Source organism: Pocillopora verrucosa, chromosome 8 (assembly GCF_036669915.1).
Source record: "Pocillopora verrucosa isolate sample1 chromosome 8, ASM3666991v2, whole genome shotgun sequence".
Lineage (NCBI taxonomy): Eukaryota > Metazoa > Cnidaria > Anthozoa > Scleractinia > Pocilloporidae > Pocillopora > Pocillopora verrucosa.
In genome coordinates this window covers 4455831-4478786 of record NC_089319.1, presented here as the reverse complement: position 1 = coordinate 4478786, position 22956 = coordinate 4455831, and the positions used below count along the sequence as shown (strand labels likewise).

The 22956-nt window shown below is 38.3% G+C and overlaps 1 protein-coding gene and 3 long non-coding RNA genes across 7 annotated transcripts in view; all 4 read right to left on the bottom strand.

Moving 5' to 3' along the window:
* LOC131796246 (uncharacterized) overlaps window positions 1-22956 on the bottom strand; it is a 96990-nt gene that overhangs the window by 19043 nt on the left and 54991 nt on the right. For all 4 annotated transcript variants that reach the window (XR_010718424.1, XM_066170593.1, XM_066170594.1 and 1 more), the window contains exons 18-23: window positions 4176-4292; window positions 3017-3544; window positions 2435-2551; window positions 2146-2220; window positions 1486-1569; window positions 279-395 (exon numbers count right to left, since the gene is read on the bottom strand). Coding sequence is in view for 3 of the 4 variants with exons in the window: in XM_066170593.1 (XP_066026690.1) it covers window positions 279-395; window positions 1486-1569; window positions 2146-2220; window positions 2435-2551; window positions 3017-3544; window positions 4176-4292 (1038 nt within the window). In the remaining variant the exon portion in view is untranslated. The remainder of the gene's footprint in view (window positions 1-278; window positions 396-1485; window positions 1570-2145; window positions 2221-2434; window positions 2552-3016; window positions 3545-4175; window positions 4293-22956) is intronic.
* LOC136282758 (uncharacterized) lies at window positions 13096-14083 on the bottom strand. The gene is made up of 3 exons (XR_010718422.1): window positions 14034-14083; window positions 13704-13781; window positions 13096-13222 (listed from the first exon to the last, which is right to left on the bottom strand). It is a non-coding gene; the product is annotated as an uncharacterized lncRNA (long non-coding RNA).
* Window positions 14705-15779, bottom strand: LOC136276899 (uncharacterized). Its single transcript, XR_010718426.1, has 3 exons — window positions 15737-15779; window positions 15344-15377; window positions 14705-14794 (listed from the first exon to the last, which is right to left on the bottom strand). It is a non-coding gene; the product is annotated as an uncharacterized lncRNA (long non-coding RNA).
* LOC131776394 (uncharacterized) lies at window positions 16377-18532 on the bottom strand. Its single transcript, XR_010718617.1, has 6 exons — window positions 18414-18532; window positions 17899-17987; window positions 17600-17676; window positions 17037-17090; window positions 16888-16945; window positions 16377-16474 (listed from the first exon to the last, which is right to left on the bottom strand). It is a non-coding gene; the product is annotated as an uncharacterized lncRNA (long non-coding RNA).

Below are 22956 nucleotides of genomic sequence, written 5' to 3'. Positions count from 1 at the left end.
ATTGAAACAATGACCCCAGCCGAAATGAGTGGAATTGCACGCAATTTTGGCATGTCGTAGGTGAAAATGTCGTGCGCGTGTAAATTGTCCTAAGTCATGTCGTAGGCCTGTCGTAAGCTTGTCGCATGCGACAAAGTCGTACCGTGTAAATAGGCCTTTACTAATGCCACATTACTGCATTGAGATAATTCTTCAAAGCTTGGTCAAATAATAAATTGTTATTACTGTTCACAACAACTTTCCTTAATAATTTAGTTGTCTTTTAATTTTGTTTTCACCTTTCAATTTCTCTGTCTCAACAATCTTTGTCTTCTGTTTCCATTTTTTCAGCTCTTCTTGATTCTGTGGACTTTTACTGGTTGAACTTATGGAGTGGAATTCAGAAGATGAGGCACCTAAAATCAGATTTAAAAGAAAACAAATAATGAGGCAACCACTAAATACTGACATTCAAAACCATACAACACACCTCAAATCATTTTTATAAAAACCCCACACACAAATACAAGTAACATTTTCTTTTATAGCTCCTTCAACTAAAATCTAACCAATTTTATTTTAGCTTGTTTTATTTTCTTTATATTTGGAGCCAAAGATAAATACAACCAGACAGAAAGGAAATGACAATGCCAAATTTGGATTAATCTACAGTTGACTCTAGCCCTGTGGTCACCTCACTATTACAGACACCTTGCCACTGTAGACAAGAGCCAGCCCCTGGAGAAACACATACAGAAATGACTGAAATACATTCCCTCTATAACAGACTCTTGCTATTGCAATAATGCAGACTCTTTCCTGCCCCCCAGTATGACTTTTCACTTGTTTTTACTCTTGCTATAACAGACACTTATTTACTTTGTTCAAAATCATGACTAGCATACTATGAACCAACATTATGAAAAAGGGAAATAAAGAAACCATTCTTCAATTGGGTGTGAACATATGAAATTTTCTGCTCACAGCCAGATCTTTTTCTGGTTTGTGGAAACTTTATTTCATATGTTAAGAAACAAAAAAAATGTTTATTTCTCTTGAACCCAATTATTACAAACTTTTTGCTATTACAGACACTAAATCTCCCCCCAAGGGTGTCCACAGTAATGGGAGTCAACCCTAAGGGGAAAAGTACAAAGAAACAATTCATGGTGTTACTTTTAATAGCAACATGATAAAAGGTCAAACCAACATGCTATTAACTGATTGTATTTGATGTACAAAATCTATCTACACTACACCACAGTCAGTTTTTTAGGTAATTTAAGATCAACACTGAAAAAGCTAAGTTTATCATTAAACACGGTTTCACCAATCCAGCCTCTACTACCTTAACATCCTCTTATAGTAAAACACAGAGAGAGGGAAAACTAAATTGGGTGAAATTTCCTTAAAAAAATATATTTTGATTGAGAACTAAATGTATTTAATAACATTCTTGGTTAAGTTTTACCATCAAAGTCAATTTAACAGCATTTTTTCATTCACCTTTCATAATTTGAAGTTTCATACGTAGCTCTTCTAGTTCTTCTTCAGGATCAGAGGTGGAAGATCCAAGGAGAGGGAACATGCCTAAAAGCAAAGGTATACAGAGGGAGATTAGCATTTCTTCTAATAAATAGTTTAAAACAAGCATACCAACTTGTAGCTATGAGGATAGATTTAAAAAAGCTGTTAAAAACACCTATTTGAAATACACACATACAGTATATTGTTTTAATTCCACAAACCAGCTCAAAATCCCTTTAACATAAGTAGAGAACGAGGCACAATCATATTTGGAATAATTTACATTTATGTATTTTACATTATTTACAGCAATATTAGTATTCAAGGTGTTACTTTCATTTGAGAGATGATAACATGGCAAACCAACAAGTCATGTGACCATCTCTGTAAAGTGCATGAAATTTATCCTAGATACAAAATTTAGGGAAAACTAAATTGGGTTTTAATTTCTTTCTAATTAATCTTTTTAATGAAGAACTGAGAGTATTTCAAATAATTGTCAGTTTAGTTTTACCCTACAGACCCTTACAACCTTAAATGTTTAATCCCAAAAGCACACTTCTTTATGCTTGACATAGCAACTGAACATACTGAACATATTCACTAGAGATATTAATTCAAACTGAGCTTCCTGTTCACCTTTCCTTCCCTGTACTTTTCCTATAAGTTCTTTTCCATGACCAGTGGTGGGTATTACAGTGAGGGGTGAAGTACCTAAGAACAAAAAGTACAGGGAGAGATTAGTATTCACAGCCTCTCTTCAGATATGCTGTAAGTTTTTCCCCATAAGTTGTACTCTAAAAATAATACTAACACCACATTACTGCATTGAGATAATTCTTCAAAGCTTTGTCAAATAATAAATTGTTATTACTGTTCACAAAAACTTTCCATAATAACTTAATACATCTTTTAATTTTGTTTTCACCTTTCAGTTTCTCTGTCTCAACAATCTTCGTCTTCTGTTTCCATTTTTTCAGCTCTTCTTGATTTTGTGGACTTTCACTGGTTGAACTTATGGAGTGGAATTCAGAAGATGAGGCACCTAAAATCAGATTTAAAAGAAAACAAATAATGAGGCAACCACTAAATACTGACATTCAAAACCATACAACACACCTCAAATCATTTTTATAAAAACCCCACACACAAATACAGGTAACATTTTCTTTTATAGCTTCTCCAACTAAAATCTTGCCAATTTTTATTTTAGCTTGTTTTATTTTGTTTATATTTGGAGCCAAAGATAAATACAAGCAGACAGAAAGGAAAATATACTAGGAAATTTCTTGAAAACAAATCACTTCTAGCTGCAGATTGTCATTGTATACATAGTAAGTATGAGCTTAGTCATGAAACAATTGGTTGAATATCTTGGTCAAAACCTGAACCCCCTCTACACCTCTGTTAACCCTATGGTGCACCATGTTGAATGAGTGATGCATTGTGTTTTTAACCATTTCAAAACATTTTTCTGAAAGACCAGGCCTTTTTCTTTCTTTCAACTGACCTCTGAGTGCATCCTTCTCAAGAAAGTACAATTTGTATGCATTGTACTCTTCTATGTCCATTGCTGTTTTCAGCTTCAGTTCTGCCAGGTTCAGTTCCTTCATGATCTTTTCAGTTACAAAACAATCTCGTACCATCTTATCCAAAAGGCCACAAGAGTAATCTTCCCATAATTCCTCCAAGCTCGAGAGAGAATCGCACTTTACTGTTATCACCAAACTTCCCACAGAAACACCTATGATGAAGACCTTCATTTCTTGTAAGTATTCCTTAAACTCATTGCGTTCATCCCTGCTCTGTGCTGGTGTAGTATCAAGGTAATTCATGGCAATTAAGCACAAGACTTTCTTTTTGATTGGTTGGGGATCTTCTAAATCTGCATCAGAATGTCCTTTTCTCTTTGTGCCTGAAGCTGTGGATGCCTTCTGATATCCTGCTGGCTCCAAAGCTAAAACTGAAGCTGTATTGTAAGCATCTTGATCTGCACGTTTCACATGTTCCACATCAACTTTGATGTTCAATTTCTGATCTGTTGATTTGGAGCAAAGTGTCCAAGTTAAAATTGTGCTTCAGCTGCACTTGAAACCATTAATATCACATTAAACTTCAAACATATTGGATATTAGTCTGCTTGCAGGTCCTCAGTATTAGAGGGCTTCTACACCAGTGTTCCTTCTCCTAAAACCTGAAATTGCACACCAATCCTCCAATTAAACAGTACCCAGTACACAAAATTTTTGCAACATGACAAATTTCATGCGCGTATTTGCAAGATGGAAGAAAGTGGGAAAAGTCAATGGTGACTGAAAGGGAACTATTACTGCTAGTTTATCCATATCAAAACATTTACAGAAATAAATCATGCAATCTAGCATGCATGCAATGATAGCATGTTATCTACATGTACCTGCCTTCAGTCTTTTACAAAAGGTTTCTGTATTTCCACATACAGTGTCAAAGTAAAAAATGGAGAGATTAACATCACAGCTTCTCTACAAATGTTTAGTTCCCATAAGTGGAACTGTGTACAATTATATTAAATTATTGATGCCACATTATTGCACTGAAATTATCCTTCAAAGATTTATCACATAATTGTTATTACTGTTCACAAAAACTTTCCATAATAAATTAATACAAGTTTGTAATTTCTTTTTCACCTTCCAATTTTGCCGTCTCCATAATCTTTGTCTTCTGTTCACTTTTTTCCCATTGTTCTTTTTTTTGTGGGCTTTCACTGGTTGAACTTGTGGAGTGGAATTCAGAGGATAAAGCATCTAAAATCAGATTTACAAGAAGACACACATTTTAAAAGATAAAGACACCTCAAACTATTTTTAAAAACACCCAACATGCAAAAACTAGAAAAAATTTTCTTTCATGGTCCCTCCAACAAAAGTCTTGCCAATTAACCTTTGATTAATGAATGCAATCAAATAAATTAAGGAAAGATAAATACAACCCTATAGAGAAGAAATATCAAGCCAGATGTCTTAGTAGGAAAGATAACAGGCTACTGGGAAGAGATGTTTGAGAAGAATAAAACATCAAATGAAATGTCTTGCAAACAAATTACTTCTTGCATTGGCATGGTTACATACAGTAGTCAGCATGAATTTGTTCAAGAGACAAGTTCCCTAACTCTTGATATAAAAACTGGACCCATCCCTTCATGACATGTACCTTACCATACGTCATGTGGAAAGACTGATGGATTTCATTAGAAGCCCTTGACAAATAATTCATAGTAGGATCAGGCCTTGTTACATTCTTTCTACCAACCTCTAAGTGCATCTTTCTCAAAGAACATTTTGCATCCATTGTACTCTTCTATGTCTATTGTTGTCTTCAGCCTCAGCTCAGCCAGGTTCAGTTCCTTCAAGATCTCCTCAGTTACAAAACAATTCTGAACCACTTCATCGAGATGACCAGATGAGTAATCTGTCCACAAGTCCTCCAAGATCATTAGAGATTCACACCTCACCGTTATCACCAAACTTCCTTTAGAGACACCAGTAATGATGAACCTCATTTTTTCTGCATATTCCATAAACCTATTGAACTCTTCAATAGACTGTGGCTTTATGGCATTGAAATAATTTAAAATAATTGATAGAAAGATTTCCTCTTTATGAGTGTGGAGATCTTCTGTTTGTGGACAAGATGCACTTCCAGATGCAGCTGATGTAGCAGATACCCTTGGCAGTATAACCTCTTGGCATCTGACAGTCTCTGTTGCCAACATGCCAGTCTGCATATTCTGTTCTTTAGGTTTCAAGTAATTCACATCAACCTTAATATTCATTTCACCACCTGTTAAATTGTAACAGTCACATTTAATCCTAATATAACAAGGTTTTTTCCACCTCCTACCTAATTAACCACTGAAATGTGAGAACATTACAATGAGGCAACACCAATCAAACATAGAGCTTGTTATCAGTGAATAGATACCAACAACATATTGATGAAATGAAAATGATTACCAAATACAGTATATATATATATATATAGCTTCAATTTCTGTTTCTTTTGCATCTTTATCTCATTCCATAGTAGAATCAAAATTCTGATGGATCTAAAAGATTAGTTTCAAACATGGAAATATCTAAACAGACCTAGCCACGGTGATACATAGGCATGCCTAGCATGCAAGAGTCATTTTTCTGGCTGGGTGGGTTAAGATAGGACATTTTGTATAACTAATGTTTTCATTTTTGTAACAGGAAAAGAGCATAACTTTTAAAAAAACAAAAATATTGCATTACTTCACCTTAAGAGAAAGAAAATAAAAACCTAATTTATCTGAATTCACACAGGTATTTTGTGATCTATTGTCTCTATTGTGCAAATACTTCTCAGCGAAAATTAAATGCATCCGCGCCACACTTACTGTTGTCTCCTTAACAGCCATAGTTGGGTCCCATCACACAACACCCTCTATTCCCCGTTTGAAAGAGAGCATGTTGTGTGAAGATACCAAATAACAGTTGCAAAAGAGACCACTATCTCTGCTGTTCCTCTAACAGATAGAAAATGAAAATTATTCATCTACAGTTAGTTGTCCAAAAAATAGAATTCCACCTAATTTTATGACAAAAAGCAAACTGAAACTCTATTGTATTTCCAACAGACCCTCACCAAAAATATATCGTAATCTTGAATAGGTTAGGATACATTAAACAAGAGAAGAGGAAAATAATTCAAAGAGGGCTCCTTGATTGATTGTTGCCCATCTGGACTTTGCCCTGTGTGTGTGAAATACATGATAAAATGCAGGTTGTTTACAATGAATTGACATGCAATTGGGTTAAGTCCATGGTAGCAGTTGCATGAAAAGTTCACCATCAGTCCCATTTAGTTCTGTGTGAATTTTTTTTTGTGGGTTGGAAAAAGGAATTTTAAATATGTGATAAAATGCAGGTTGCTTACAAGGAAATGACACATGATAGAGCAAAGTCTAAGGGGGCAAAGTGGAATTTGATTGGTGAAGTACAATTCAAGCACATGAAAAATTGCATAGTGTTCATGTCGTGCAATGATTGGGTATGTTCTGATTGGATTTTGAACATTATTTCCATGGTACTCGATGGAATGTGAGTTGTTTAGCATGTGGATCATGAGTAAAAGAAAGGAAAAAACATGTTTTAACTTAAAAATGATAAAAAAAGTCAAATGTGATCCTACCATATCCTGATAAATCTCAACCTTAAGGCCAAGGCCAAAAACCATTACACTTAACAAATGAGCCCAAAATTTCTGATTAAGACCATTCTTTGTACACGGTCCCCTAATTCAATGACATAATTTACAAGAAAACAATACCCAAATGCTGTGAACGGTGTAAGATATCCTAATGCTGTAATATGATTGGTGCAAGATACATACTCTTATGTGGCAATCTGATTGGTGCAAGATAAATACCCTAATGCAGCAATCTGATTTGTGACAGACATAAGACACTCAGTCTGTACACTAACATATAAAAAAGCACTTAAAAAGACAGTGCACTTGAACACTTGTAGTCCAACCACAAGTCTAGATAAATGTAACAACTCAGGACTAAAGGTGCACTTTACTCATTCTTGTGCTTATCTACATGTACCAGTATTCAGTTTATCTTATGCGGCTCATTCTACACATAAGATTTAGCTTCATACATGTAGCATAAAATTTAAGCAAATGTACTGAAAAAAAAGAAAAATTAAAAGAAGTGGGCTCACCATATGCAGTTTTCACAACATTGTCAATCAGCCCTTTAAACCTCTCACATTCTGCTTTCCAAGAGTAAACCTTTCTGTAGTTCTCGCGAAGCTTCACGGCATTGGCTTCTCTCTCTTCTGCACTTTCTTCATACATCTCTCTGATCCTTCGTGCCCATTCATCTTTATCTTCACCTGATCCAACAATGACAGTGTTTCCACCTTCTACTTTTTGCAAAGCCTCAGCTATGCCAGATTCGCCAGAGACAAGTACAGGAACACCAGCAGAAATGGCCTCAAGGGCAACAAGCCCAAATCCTTCGGTACGGGATGGCAGAGCAACCAAATCTGACTGATAGAACATCACCTTGAGTTCCTCTTGTTCACTGCAATATTGACGGATGGTTAGTTGTTTGCGGTTGATGCACGTGTTGTCAAGAAACCATTGCTCAACTTTTCGTTGTTCACCGGGAGATGAGCCGACAAATGTCAACTCAAAGTTCTTACCAAGAGAACCAATGGCATTTGCAACTACATCATAGCCTTTCAGGGAAAGATCCTCAAAGGCAGCTCGGCCACACAAAGACACATTAAAATTCTTTACTACCGATCTGTCTACAACCAATTTTGATTCATTGGAAAACTTTCCAAAGATCCCAGGAGTGATAATCTTCACTTCAACATTAAGGAGACGTCTGCTGTACTTCTGCTGTAGACGGGAGCCAACGGCAACAACTGCATCCGCTGCTTTACACAACTCGATTTCCATCTTGTGCTTCTTCTCGTTCTCTTGGATTGTATCTTCTGCAGCCGTGGCAGATTCTTTATATTTCCCAAGATCCTCGCAGTAGACGTGAACAAATTGGATCCATTTACACTTTGTAGACCGTGCTAGGAAATATGCAGGACTACCCAGCTTTCTTCCATGGCCTATCACCAGATGTGGGTTTGGGAGCTGCGAGGGTGGAAACTTCAAGCACTCGAGGGGGTCGGCTGAACCAGGAACACTTTGAGCTATGATTAAATTGACACCATGTTGTTTAGCATCTTCTCTGTCCCGATCATCGCTATTAGAGACATAGCAGTGGATTTTCATGCTACCAGTCGTCGCTTGTGCCAAATTAATGGCAAATTCTCGATTGAAAGTTGACAATCCACCCTTTGAAGATTTCCATTCGTCACAGAGAAATATGACATCAAGAACCTTCTGCTCTCTCTGCTCCTGGTAGCTACTTCCGGCATTCGATGCTTTAGAAGACGCCATTGTTATTATTGCTACGTTTTCCTTCACCAATAGATAAATCTCAATTCCCTAAATACCGCAATCGGCGGAGATTCCAAAGGACTATCCACGTCTGACTTCATCTACCGTATTTTATTGCATTTGTTCATAACTAGAAAGATCAAGTATCGCTCGACAGAGCTGAATAATATTTGCGCATGCGTCAAGCTTTAGCTCGGAAAAGAGGAAAATGGAATATATTAAAGTTCACACGGCAACCAGGTGGACAATCAGACATAGTTTGAAGCTACACTGGTTTGCAGATTTAATGAATGTAACCGAAGAAGTTACAATTCATAGACCCAACTCCCCCAGCAATAACGTTATAGATTAGGAGCCAGCCTCCTGCCAGAAATTAAAAAAGAAAATGTGAATCGCACTTCTTGGGAGACCAGAAACAAGTCTGTTGTTCTTAAAATAAAAATGGGCGACTTCTAATTATGCCTTTGCGCCACGGCGCAAAGGTAGTGTCGCTTATTCTTCCCACCTACCGACTTGATCCATTTAAAGAAGATAAGGTTTTAACCGAAGAAGTTACAATTCATAGACCCAACGTTTCGACACTCCTGTCTAGTGCCTTCATCAGGGGTGATCTAAGCGCTGCAACAAGAGGTCCTTTTATATGATCACTAATTAGCGGCCTTTTTTTCTGACGAGGTGTAAATAGGCGTCAGGAAGTAGACCGCCATCGTCACGATTTAAAGGAGCGTGGGGGGAGTTAATGTGCCATGCCTCCAAACAAAGGCGCTGGTGGTAACGCCGATTAGTGGTGATAATTTTAGAATTATCCCACCCAATTGTATGGTTGGTTAGGCAAGTATGCTCCGATAAAGCTGAATTTTCCTTTTTGCAAAGAAAAACCGCTTTTTGGAGCTCTTTTAACCGTGTACCAAACTGGCGTTTGGTCTGTCCGATGTATTCGTTGTCGCAGTCATTGCAAGGAATAGAATAAATGGCGTCGGTTCGTTGTTCTTTCGTGACAGGATCCTTAGGTTTGGCGAAAATATGCCCCAAAGTCTGAAAAGGTTTTTGAGCAACTTTAACGTTGTGGCTATTCAAAATTCTCTTGATGGGTTCAGTAACACCCTGTATGTAAGGAATAACAGCAAAACCAGTCGCTGGTTCCCTTTCATCAAGAGCGTTACTATTTGTAACTGGTTTTTGGCAGTTACGGAGAAAAGTTTTTGTATAGCCATTTACCTTTAGGACATTGGAAACATATTTCCTCTCCTCAGCCTTCGAATCGAGTGATGATGGTAGACAATCAGCCCTCCTAAGTAAAGTTTTGGCTACAGACTTCTTATGGCAAATAGGATGGTGAGAATCGAAAGCGAGGTATTTGTCGGTGTGGGTGGGTTTACGGTAGACACTTGTCTCTAAATTACCCTGAACCCCTCTGGACACATTTAAATCAAGAAAGGGCAAATGTCTATCCTTTTCACGTTCAAGGGTGAATTGGATCGACGGCTCTACTGAATTCAAATGCGACAAGAGGCGCTCCGCTTCATTTCCGGATACCGCAGAAATAACATCATCGACATATCGTTTCCAGAAAAAGGGTTTAACCGGTGAAGTGGCTAAGGCCCTTTGTTCCACGTCTTCCAACCAAACCACGCAATTTACATATAACGGCACATACTATCAACAAGTTTTTGGTACAGCTATGGGTTCGCCTGTTTCTGCTGTCATTGCTAACATGGTAATGGAAGACATGGAACAAGGAAAATTCAGCTTTATCGGAGCACACTTGCCTAACCAACCATACAATTGGGTGGGATAATTCTAAAATTATCACCACTAATCGGCGTTACCACCAGCGCCTTTGTTTGGAGGCATGGCACATTAACTCCGCCCACGCTCCTTTAAATCGTGACGACGGCGGTCTGCTTCCTGACGCCTATTTACACCTCGTCAGAAAAAAAGGCCGCTAATTAGTGATCATATAAAAGGACCTCTTGTTGCAGCGCTTAGATCACCCCTGATGAAGGCACTAGACAGGAGTGTCGAAACGTTGGCATGGTTGGGTCTATGAATTGTAACTTCTTCGGTTACATTCATTAAATCTGCAAACCAGTGTAGCTTCAAACTATGTCTGAGGAAAATGGATTTTGAGTCGTTTGCAGGTTCGATTCTCTATCTGTTGCTTCTAGACGTTGTTTCCCTTTCGCTTTTCTTTTAGAGAACAACCTCCGAAAACTTTGCACACCCCCTAAATATTTTCAATAATTAATTTTCTCCATACTGGAAATTGGAAACACTGGAAATAGGAAAATGCCTTCAACTACGACAGAATACCTTGGTTTCAAATACCAGCCCTATTATTCTCCTCAAATTTCGCTGAATTTATAACCTCGAGGGCTTGAGCCCGCGTCATTGACCACTTAGCTGTGACGCTACATTTCCTTATTCAGCTTTGTCAGTGGTGGGGGGGGAGGGGAACAGGAGGGGCAGAGCCTCCTGTACCACGTTCTCTTGCCTCCCGTACTTTTGTGCCCCTTTGCCTTCTGACTCCCACCCTTCATTGTGTTGCTCCCGTCTTCAAGTTAATCAAGAGGATCAGAAACCCGGATTAACTTTCAAAAAAATTGCGTGAAAAGTGAACCACTCCACACTCTCCGGCGCGCTCACTGAAGCGGCATTCCTTTGAAACAAGTTTGCACCATGAGGCAAAATCTTCAGTAATATCAAATATCATATCAAGTGAAAGATCAATCTCTCTCCTCCACATGCATTAAAATCTTACATAAGTTTGCACATCCTCTCATAGTCTAACTATCTGAAGATCCAAGGTCGCCCTTCAAATATCGGATATGCTCAACGTCGAACATAGTTCCCTGAAAGAACCATTTCGTCGATCGTTATTCTCTCCTCGGCGTTTTCTTTCATCGTGTTCAGAAATCTTTTATTTATGAACTTGCACAAAAGTCGACTTCTGATTTAAAAATTTTTTTCCAGGGGGGCCTCAGCTACGCCTCTGCCGCTGTTTTGTTCTCACACATTTTGACGTCATCTGTGATCTAATACTGAAAAGAGGAATCTATTTTTTATAAAAAAAATGGCCCTAGATCAATGAGCGCGCGAGAATTTCCACAGTTATTGTAGAACACGCTATTGAATAGAATATTACAATATCATCGTCCATTTATTGTAAACTAATCAGAGCCCAGTTGTTCAAAGAACGGATGACGCTATCTAACGAATAAGTGTTAACAAAACTTAAAGCGCCATCCACGTGATGCGGAGGGTATGAAGAAACTGTCTGTTCACCCTAGTTGACCTGACTTAATTATACACGAACCAGAGTGGACAAGTTTTATCGGAAATGGTACAGCCTAAATGAACAAATCAATGCAGTCAACGACAACGGCTGTCCAGACAGAAGGAATAATAATTCTACTACTACCACTACCACTACCACTACCACTACTACTACTACTATACTACTGCTACTGCTACTGCTACTGCTACTGCTACTGCTACTGCTACTGCTACTGCTACTGCTACTGCTACTGCTACTGCTACTGCTACTGCTACTACTACTACTGCTACTGATAATAATAATAGTGATAATAAAAATAATAATGACAATAATAATAACAGATGTGTTTTTCTAATCCTTCGTATTTTCAACCCCATCCAATCCTTTAGTTGATGGAATAATAGCTTGCTTCATGATTTTCTTTTTTATTTGAACACATTTGAACACTTTGTTCAAAACAACTTAATGAGTTATAAGGAAGAAACTATAACCATGACATCATTCATAATGTTTCAGAGTTGACGTCATGTCACCCTTCTTAACAGCCTGAAATCTTTCAATAAGCGAATTTTAGGAATCCAGTTTTATGACACTCCCCACTACGGTGATCATTTCCGACTTCCACGATGGTGAATCAGTTGCTATTAGAGAACTGTAGTGAAGTACACAGATCGTAAATGTATCAACCTTCTAACACACCATTTCTTGGATTTAGGGAGTTTTCGGTGAGTCGTAAAATATTCTTGACAAAACGTTTCGTATGGCCTTTCGTAAAGACAGCTCAACTAACCTCCTATTCCTATAATTGTGTAAATTAACATCACAGAGGTTTAACAAATAACTGATGACGGTCAAGTTACAGAGCAATTTTCAATTGTGAGTCGAAAGACATCCGAGATTAATTTTGGTTTTGCTTTACTTCGCTCTGTGATTGGTCAAGATCACTCGCGCCATCATCTCAACCAATCAGATGCAAAACTAACACCTATTTCAACTTGGTGACTCTCGTTTTCCCGCTCTTCGGGTAGTTTACTTGTTTTTGCCTCGAGCACTCATTGGCTCCTCTTTGCGATAGTTTCTTTGATTCTGATTGGTAGTTCTTCTTACTTTGGTTTTAGATTTACGACACTCAATTGAAAAGCGCTCATAATCAAGTCGGGGATTACTGTCCAGACATAAAAACAAATTCCGAGGGATACTCGACAAAGAATCAGGAAATATCGGATATGCTCAACTTCAGGTTTAGCCAGGAAAATTAATATTCAGATCTTGGACTGGGGTGAAAGGATCAATGCGTTCGGGATAATGGTTGCCTAGCTGGAGCCCAGTGTCCTCTCATCATGAAATCATCCGCTAAGACTGGCTAAGTTTAAAATGCTATCTTCTCTCCAAAGGATCCAGTTTAGGTGACGGTCGTCGCGGACCCAAGTGTCTTGAAAGTGAATTTGGCTTTGGTCCATTATGCTGTGAAATAATAAAAACTCTTAGAATCAGGGCGGACTTAGAGTTGGTCCTAGAGGTCGGAGCTCCACTTTTATTCGGGATTTCATAACGTAAGGTTTCCTACGAAAATGTTTAAGAGTTAATAGTATATAGAGAGGTAAAGTTCTCATCACAAGATCTCGGCCCTGGCTTTTCTAAACTCTTTTCATACACTCCTATACGTTTTGTTTACCCAAACAGCCAGACTATCTAGACAGAAAAATGCATGAGGTAATCGCCTCTTAGTTAACAACAAGTAATTTATTTATCGATCACAAGAACGAACCGATCTTCAAGGAAACAAAGAAGATGAATGCCAGTGAGATACTAGCAATATCACAGTCACTCACTACAAAACTGAGGCAGCGTTCAGACACAAGTTTTTCTCTTATATCTGCAACCACTTACTTTGAAGTCTTTGAAACGTTACCAGGAGAAAAAGAAGAAAGAAACTAATACAAACCCAGTCCAGAATATCTACAGAAGTGGACGAATTTTTGTATCCTGTCCTCTGAGCGACCTGACTTTCGTTTAGTTTCATCTGCGTAAATAAAACACAATGCTTCTCAAACAACACATCATCACTGACTTCTCCTTTCCATTTTGGAAGGAACATCGGCAAAACTGATACTATCCATAGTAATTTTAAAACAATATACGCCTCGGAAAGAGAAGAGAAAGGTAACTGGAAATGTTGATAAATATAGGGAACTAAGACATGGTGGACCAAAAGAATTCTTAGACCGAAAAAAATGCGCCAACACTGTCACTCCAAAATAAGAAAAACAGTCACCTGTAGGTCGGCTTTATCCTTCGCCCATTTTCTCACGTTATCTGCCAACTACAGAGACAACGCAAGGAAACCGAGAAAACGATATTAGAGCTACGTTTATTACACCTCTGCGCTGTTTTTTCAGTTTTTTTAACCATATATTTTTTTTTTTGTGTAAGTGTCTGCCTGCTTGCCCGCCTGCCTGTTCGTCTGTCTGCCTGTCTGTCTGACGGCTTACCGCCCGACAATCAGCCATCCAACGTGACTGACTGTCTAACAGACAATTTAGTGTTAACAACTGAATTGAAAATGTAAATTGGCCACCGTAAAGAGTTAAAAGGCTGACGTTTCGAGCCCTTCGTCAGAGCGACAAGAAACGCTCGAAACGTCAGCGGCCTTTTAAATCTTTGCGGTGGCCAATTTACGTTTTCAACTTAGTTGTTGACACTGAATTACCTGCTATACTCTCCCACCGAAGCAGCACCACAGTTTCTTTAGAAACTGACCCCCTTTAATCATTTGTCTATCAGACAGTTTTCTTGTCTTCCCACCCGAATGGCTGATTGGACTTAGCGGAGGATGGCAAAGGACAAAATGGGCAATTCAATAATAAAACTTTGACCACCTTATGACATGTCAGACAAAGCAAACCTCCACACTTCCAAAAAGTGAAACAATGCAGCTGAGTGCTTCACCTGTTTTTCAAGAGCAACAATCCGTCCCTCCGCTCTCTCTAGTTTTTCAAAAAGTTCCAGTCGTTCCATGTCTGACATCGGTCCATTCTGCAAACAGACAATTCAATTAGACTTTTGCGCAATGCAAGTCTCGCCATGTTTTAAAAACATTTGAACTCTGTCAACGGCGAAAATAAAACCTTTGGAATTAAAAAAAATAAGTGGATCTCATCTTACACCTCTTTACTTTAAAGTGTTTATACTACTGTAATCATTACTGTCCTATGAACAAAATGGGAAGTCCATGGACTAATCGAGATTTCCACTCAAACATCGTCATCCATCTGCCTTTCTTAACCCCACGTATACGACTAAGAAAATTTCTTGATCTTCAAGGCAAAATTACAACGTATTAACCTTGGACCAACTTAAAAATCATCTTTAGCCAAGGGCCCACTGTAAATTTTCAATTGAAACTTTACGCCGCTCGTAAAGAACTTGTTTTTTCCACTAATTAATGGGCAGCCGAAACATTTGGAAGCCACATCCATAACGTGGCTCTCTCAATGAAAGCTTTGTGTTAAATTGACACTTTCCTGCTAAAGAAAGCAGTTAACTAGTAATAAAATGCGTTTGATTCAAGAGTAACGCACTTACACTTGCACCAACCACTTGCTGTTCTCCTGGTGATCTGAAACAAAATCAGACAAGTAGTCAGTCACCTCTACGTATCCTCCTCAACTGGTAGTTTCATGAAAGGTTCAGTTCCCATGGTAAATTCGTGACAGTCTCCCAGGCATTTATTCCCTTTCTAATCACTTTGACTCTTATAAAGTTAAAAACTAACGATCCCAACGGATGAAAGAGCCGCTTTCGTCGGCGAATCCAGAGGATTAGAAGTAGGGTCAAAAACGTTATCTCTAGCTGAAGCCGCAATCCGACTGGAAACCTAACACTGAAAAGTTCTCAAAAATGGTTAGAAGCCGATTATCACCGAACGATGTAAGATGGCTGAAAGTGCATGTGTACTGAAAAATTAAGTGTACATACCTTGGTTTCTTCAGCTTAGCTTCGGCTGCTTTCAACTGCTCCTGATTACGAGAGAAAAACAAATTATCCAGTAGCTTTCTTTCCACCGAAAAAGTCAGTGGGCACAAACCATGTTTATTTGATCAGTAGGATATATTGACAGGAAATAGAGTGAGTTTGACGATGGGTTTAGTGGGATTTAGTAAACTGATCCATTTTGATGTGCTCCTAGGATATGCAAAATGCACAATCCTCGTTTTGAACATGGGATGGGACAAAATGCGCAATTTACATTCCCTTCATTTAATTGACCAAGAGCTAGAAGTGCCAACCGATTAATATCTTTGGTGACCGTGTGCTCTTCATACCTTGCTGAGAACGCTTCGGGCTGAGGAAGGGGGTGATTATTACGCACAGGGCGTTTAATAGAGAGAGGATTGGGAAGAAGCACTGATATCTTAAAGTAGTTTTTTAGAAGAATGAGCGTTATTCAAACTAAACAGGGCATTTTCGATATATCACAACACATTCAGAGGTTTATTTGGCGCTATCCAGGCCTTCTTTTTATCCCACTGCTTCAAATGTGAGCGTGTTTCTGAGGTAAAAGTGTCACCTCCTTGTGTTTAGCATGCCCAAAACAGGCCAAACTAAAAAAAACTAAAATAAAACTTATGGCTACCTTGTACTGCAAAACCTCTGTCTGTAGTCTGATATTCTCTTCACTGATTTTTCTGTAAGATTCGCCAGTTTCTGTAGAGACTGGTCGGGGATTATAGTTGGTAAGTATATGCAGAAAGATGGTAAATTTTGAGCTTGGTCGTCGAATAAAGACGAGTTATGATTGCCTTACGCCTTATGAGTAACACCATGTTGGGTATAAGGGTGTGGTAGGGGTGGATAGAGATACCAAGCGCGTGTGATCTTCTGCTCCAACGGCTATCAATTTAGTTTCGCTTTATGTTACCGAAGACAATCATTCTGTGTGCATAGTTGAAACCTGGACTCCTTTCGTTGTAACGAAATAGTTTCTCTGAAAACTAATAACTTTGCCTCTTTGGACTCGCCCTTGTAAAAGTATTTTTTATAATCATTCTCGTACAAGTTTCTTTATAATAAACTGATGACAAATGTAATTCACCTTAATATACAGATGCGTTTCAAAGGTAACTCACCTCCATTGTATGGTCCCTTTCCCTTTTGGGCCAAAAGCTGCTCGAGTTGTACAATAACCTACAAGGGATTCGTATTTAAACATTAACTGTCGCCTTTTGTCTGGAAGGTTCACAACTCAGTCTCAAAAACTCGCTCGATGGTTTTTCACCTTTTCTTGTTTCTTGCAGGTATCTTGAATCGTCTGTGCCTTTTGTACCTTTCCCTGCCAGCGATGAAACTCGAGTTCAGTTTTTTTAACCCAAACATAGAGTTTGTACATGTGTGAGCGAAACTCGGTGACACAAGTAGAATCAGGTACCAGAATAATGAGTGGAGCAGTGAGGTGGTTGTAGGAGTTTAAAAGAAAATTGGACTCCACGACTGCGCCGACAAAACTTTTTGACCAGGGCAAGAAGATAATTTCCACAACACTACAAATTTTTACAAGCAGCGTTTCAGCAATTATTCCTTAATCTGTCTTTTCCATCCTTTTTTCAGGTCTTGGAAGCTATATCATCAAAATTACGGCAAGTTGCCACGATGGCAATTCAAGAGTACGAATGAACACCGCATTTTTTGAAGTGCACGTTGTTTAGGGTTGACACCATTACGCGGAGCTATGTTACGATACGTTGAATTAAGTTATGTTCACAGATTATCAGCACTTCTTTCTCAAATGCGATAAGAACTAACAAAATTATACATCTATTTGTTGTAGTGTATCCCACTCACCTGCAACTTTTTTAGAAGTGCCTGTTGCCTTCATGAGCTTCTTGTAGTTTCAAAAAATCCTTCTCCATCTCATTTTTCTGCAAATTTATAACTTCGTCAGTATATCTCATACAAATTCTGAGTGAGATTACCCTTTCAAACGTAGCCTTTTGTTTATAGAAGTATTAGACATGTCATAGCTGATAATTTCAAAACGTTAACGAACAAGCTGGCGATAAGGAAGGAGATAGCAGGTAGAAGGCCTGCATGAGAATCACTTATCGGATCTTATGAGTAAATCAGAGACAATATAAAGCCACCTTGATAAGATCATTCTGAAGGTGTTGAAGTCTTGATTTTATTTCTTGTTTCTTTGCGGATTCATCTGCCAACTTCTTTTATAGGAGCACTGCAAGTGCGAAAATTCGAAAAGTAGAAAGTTATGTTGCAGTGTCAGTCCTCGGCAGAATGAAACCCGTAAAAACACGAAGACCCAGTCGAGCATTTCATAGTATTTGCCAGAGAAAACTAACACGACTGCTCTATGCAAACAAAAAATGACAGCATTGATCTGTGTTAAATAAAAAAATCAGGGTTTAACATGTGAACAAGAACAGGTGCAAGGACACGAGCTACAAGGCAAGAAGAGGAATGTATTTGCTCAACATGGCTTGAAGTAAAACACAAAAAGTTTCAAGACCGTTATTTTAGTATTAGCTGCTTTTCATTCATTAGTCTTTCGCCCAATTGTAAGAAAACTTTAACAGTAACTGTTTTAGGCAACGACGACGTTGTGTTTCATAGCGGCCGAGAACAAGGGTACAGCAACTCTTACCAAACTTCTGTACCAGCTCAGAATGTGTCACATTATCTAAGTCTTTGGAGCTGACCATTAACCTGAATATCTCGTCATGTTGGCCTAACTCCCTTCTCAGCCTACTGTCGGTTTCCTGAAAGAATCAATTACAACTAAAAATAAGCTTAAGGGCGCTTTACAGTGCAGCTGATTCAACCCAGGCTTCTTGACTTACCTGTTCCATAGGTTGTGCGCACGAGCAAAACCCGCCATACGCGATTAAAATTTCCAAGCTAGAAAGTGATTTAAAAAACCGCTCGAGAAATATCACCTTAGGAATAAATGAAGGCCTTCATTCGGGGACTTTCTCTTTCAGCCTGATCGTCCCTTAATAATTTAAAAATTTATCACAACCTAGAGGCACACAAGCCCCCTAGAATAAATAAGTGGTTGAAATGAAAACAACGTTTTTGCTGGGCTGGACTTGTGCAAACAACGAGTTGAAATTATCAACTCATCTTACTACACTACACTTACTTACTAAAACAAGACGGTTCCTAATACTCAACAACTAATCACCTCTAAACGTTTGCAATCCTTTCGCACATGCAGGAGATCAGCTGCCATCTTTCTCATTGCTGTTCTGTAACTACCCACCTCCTGCAAATCCCACAAGAAACACCGGCACAATAGAGCTATCCGCAACATGTCTTAATGCTAATGATATTCTCTCAACGTATTTTACAAAAACATATCTTTATTCTTTTCTTTAATTGATTCTTTACAGAACATTCCATGCTATCCTTAAAAGTGATGGAACTTCAGCACAGATCTTTATACTGACACGAAGAACGACTGAAAGGAGAATTTCACTCATGGAGCTCCCACCGCGCAATGAAGTCAAAATTAGAGCTACCGCAGCGCGCAAACGTCAATCTTTTTTCACTGATTTTTGTTATTCGCATAAGGGACTTCGCCAGAAAGGAGGGACTGCTTGTAGTCTATACATAAGGTGCTTTTCTTTTTTCACTGTCTCCAGGTAGAATCGGAATTTAGAATGTTGGTTTTTTGGAGGGAGGAAAACCGGAGGATTCGGAGAAAACTTTTGGAGTAAGGACCATAACCAACAACAAGCTTCACTCACATGTGACACCAGGTCCAGAAATTGAACCTGGGCCTCAGCAGTGGGAGGCCATCCCTCTTACCAATACATCCTTGCTCCCTTTTTTAACTCGTGAATTGCGCGCATGCGCAAGAGCGAGTTATAGATACGATGTGAGGAATGGCATTCGCTCGCTCGCTCGATTGGTCGATTCCTGTAAACTTTTTTTAGATTTTAGGCTTTTGAGTGCGTTTGATAGTTTTTGGCGAGCAATAAACAGACGAAATGGCGACCTTTGTTGCTAAGAATAGTGGTGGGGTGAAAAAGAAGCCAATGATAATCTTAAAAGTGGACCCAAATAAGACAAAAGTACTATCAACCGAAGTTAACACCTTCAAACGCAGGATAAGAGAAGCTATTCAAATTAAACTTACGAAACCGGCGTTAAACAGAGACAATGGTTACGAATTAGCAGCTATCTCTGACAAAATTCTAACCCCCAAGAGGCGTTAAAAAAAACCTTTTTAAAATTCATCTTTTTAACATTCATATCATTGACTGATGAAGTCCGATCGAAATACGGAAGAAATATTTCATAACTTTTAACTTTTAGCTCCGAGTTTGGAAAAAATTTTTAACTTTTATTATGCTTCCGGAGCAGGAAATTAACGTTTTTGATTGAATCTTAAAAGAGTTTTTTTTTTCGTTTTAGTTTCAACAAGCGGCGCCAGCGACTGGCAGGCATGCAAAGACTCACATTGAAATAACAGAACAACCTTCGTTTTTCATAAAATTGTAATTTACAATCCTTGAACTTGAAAACAATCCGAAGATTCATTGAAAATATCACTTACTGCGAAGCGCTCGGAGTTTACAGATGTTCAAAAGCTTTTTCTGTTATGGCGTGAGATTGCGGACAAAATCGATCATTACGTTTCGTCGCGTGTGTTTTTCCTGTGTGAAGCAACTGAAGATGCCGGCGACTGACGAAATAACAAGTTAACACGAAAATTAAATAACACCTAAACAAACAATTTTAGCTACCGATTTTCAGTGAATTTTTAAAGAACAATTTTCTTTTAGGTTTCAAGACAATTTGAAGATTCAACATACATACAACGTACTAAAATGCGAAAGTTACACACCACAAAATTGATAAATAGGCCTGAAATGAAATTCTATCTTGTTATTGATTATACGTTGCCTAGCACGTGACTTAAATCTACCCAGGCGGAGATCCAAAATGACGGTGGCAGGCTTGGCTTTGTTATATCACTCAAAACTCGTTCCCGTTTGTCTCGTTTGATAAAGAGGGAATCGTTAATGTTTTCATTAAGACAGTATTGCCTTGATTTTCTAATATTTACAACGAAAGACAGTACATTTCACTTTTCACCCACATTTACTTACAACCTTTTCTTTTGAACCAGAAACAATCAAAGCGCTCTGTGAGCAAACTCGTGAATTGACACATGATTTTTTAGATTATGTCTAATGTTATCTGGTTTAGGGAATTTTGTGGTTGATTGTTATATCTAGAGTACGAGCAGTAGTTCAGTGTTCGCTAATGTAGCAAAGAAACAAAGTAACGTTGGGATAAGAAGGCATTACAATTGAAATGATCATGCTATTACATTTGACAAGGTGGATGATGTCATGTGTTTTAAACGTCTATCATTTTTGTTTCTGGTTCAAAAGAAAAGGTTGGAAGTAAATGTGGGTGAAAAGTGAAATTTACTGGCTTTCGTTGTAAATATTAGAAAATCAAGGCAATACTGTCTTAATGAAAACATTAACGATTCCCTCTTTATCAAATGAGACAAACGGGAACGAGTTTTGAGTGATATAACTAAACCAAGCCTGCCACCGTCATTTTAGATCTCCGCCTGGGTAGATTTAAGTCACGTGCTAGGCAACGTATAATCAATAACAAGATAGAATTTCATTTCAGGCCTATTTATCAATTTTATGGTGTGTAACTTTCGCATTTTAGTACGTTGCATGTATGTTGAATCTTCAAATTGTCTTGAAACTTAAAAGAAAATTGTTCTTTAAAAATTCACTGAAAATCGGTAGCTAAAATTGTTTGTTTAGGTGTTATTTGATTTTCGTGTTAACTTGTTATTTCGTAAGTCGCCGGCATCTTTTGTTGCTTCACACAGGAAAAACACACGCGACGAAACGAAATAATCAATTTTGTCCTCAATCTCACGCTATAACAGAGAAAGCTTTTGAACATCTGTAAACTCCGAGCGCTTCGCAGTAAGTGATATTTTCAATGAATCTTCGGATTGTTTTCAAGTTCAAGGATTGTAAATTACAATTTTATGAAAAACGAAGGTTGTTCTGTTATTTCAGTGTGAATCCTTGAATGCTTGCCAGTCGCTGGCGCCGCTTGTTGAAACTAAAAGGAAAAAAAAACTCTTTTAAGATTATCATTGGCTTCTTTTTCATCCCACCACTATTCTTAGCAACAAAGGTCGCCATTTCGTCTGTTTATTGCTCGCCAAAAACTATCAAATGCACTCAAAAGCCTAAAATCTAAAAAAAGTTTACAGGAATCGACCAATCGAGCGAGCGAGCGAGCGAGCGAGCGAATGCTATTCCCCACATCGTATCTATAACTCGCTCTTGCGCATGCGCGCAATTCACGAGTTAAAAATGATAGACGTTTAAAACACGACATCATCCACCTTGTCAAATGTAATAGCATGATCATTTCAATTGTAATGCCTTCTTATCCCAACGTTACTTTGTTTCTTTGCAACATTCGCGAACACTGAACTACTGCTCGTACTCTAGATATGACAATCAACCACAAAATTCCCTAAACCAGATAACATTAAACATAATCTAAAAAAATCATGTGTCAATTCACGAGTTTGCTCACAGCGCACTTTGATCCACTGTGATATTGTGCAAGATTACATGTTGTACATGCGATCTGCCCCTAAGCATGCTAGGTAATGAGAGTGTTTTTTTGCATACTTAACTCTATTCGCGCATTGGCCTGGTGAAGACAAAGTTTCATCTCCTCTGTGTTGGTGATCTGCAATATCAGAATAATTTTCAGTTTCCAGTCACTGGGTAGCTTGAGGTAATACAAACCAAAAACAACAAACAGCACAAACCAAAGAGATCTATAATCAGGCACTGAATCTTGTAAGAGACAGTATGGAGATAGATATTTTCTAAATTCTGTCTCTTGCAAAGACTTCATCTGAAAATGAAATTGTACAAATCAAACTGAAGCAGCTGTTGAAGCTAATGGATTGACAGGGGCAAAGGCAAAAAGCTCTAAAGTGGAAATGACCTTTTCATTTGAAATATTTTAAAAAGGCAGAATTAAGAAACATTTTCATATATCCCGTAATTTCACCATTCAAATTTCGACTCGATAGGCCTGGCCTTCGGACGTGTGCACTTGTAAGCATGTTCTTTGATTCAGCTTAAGAAGCGATAAGTCACAACCACTTCATC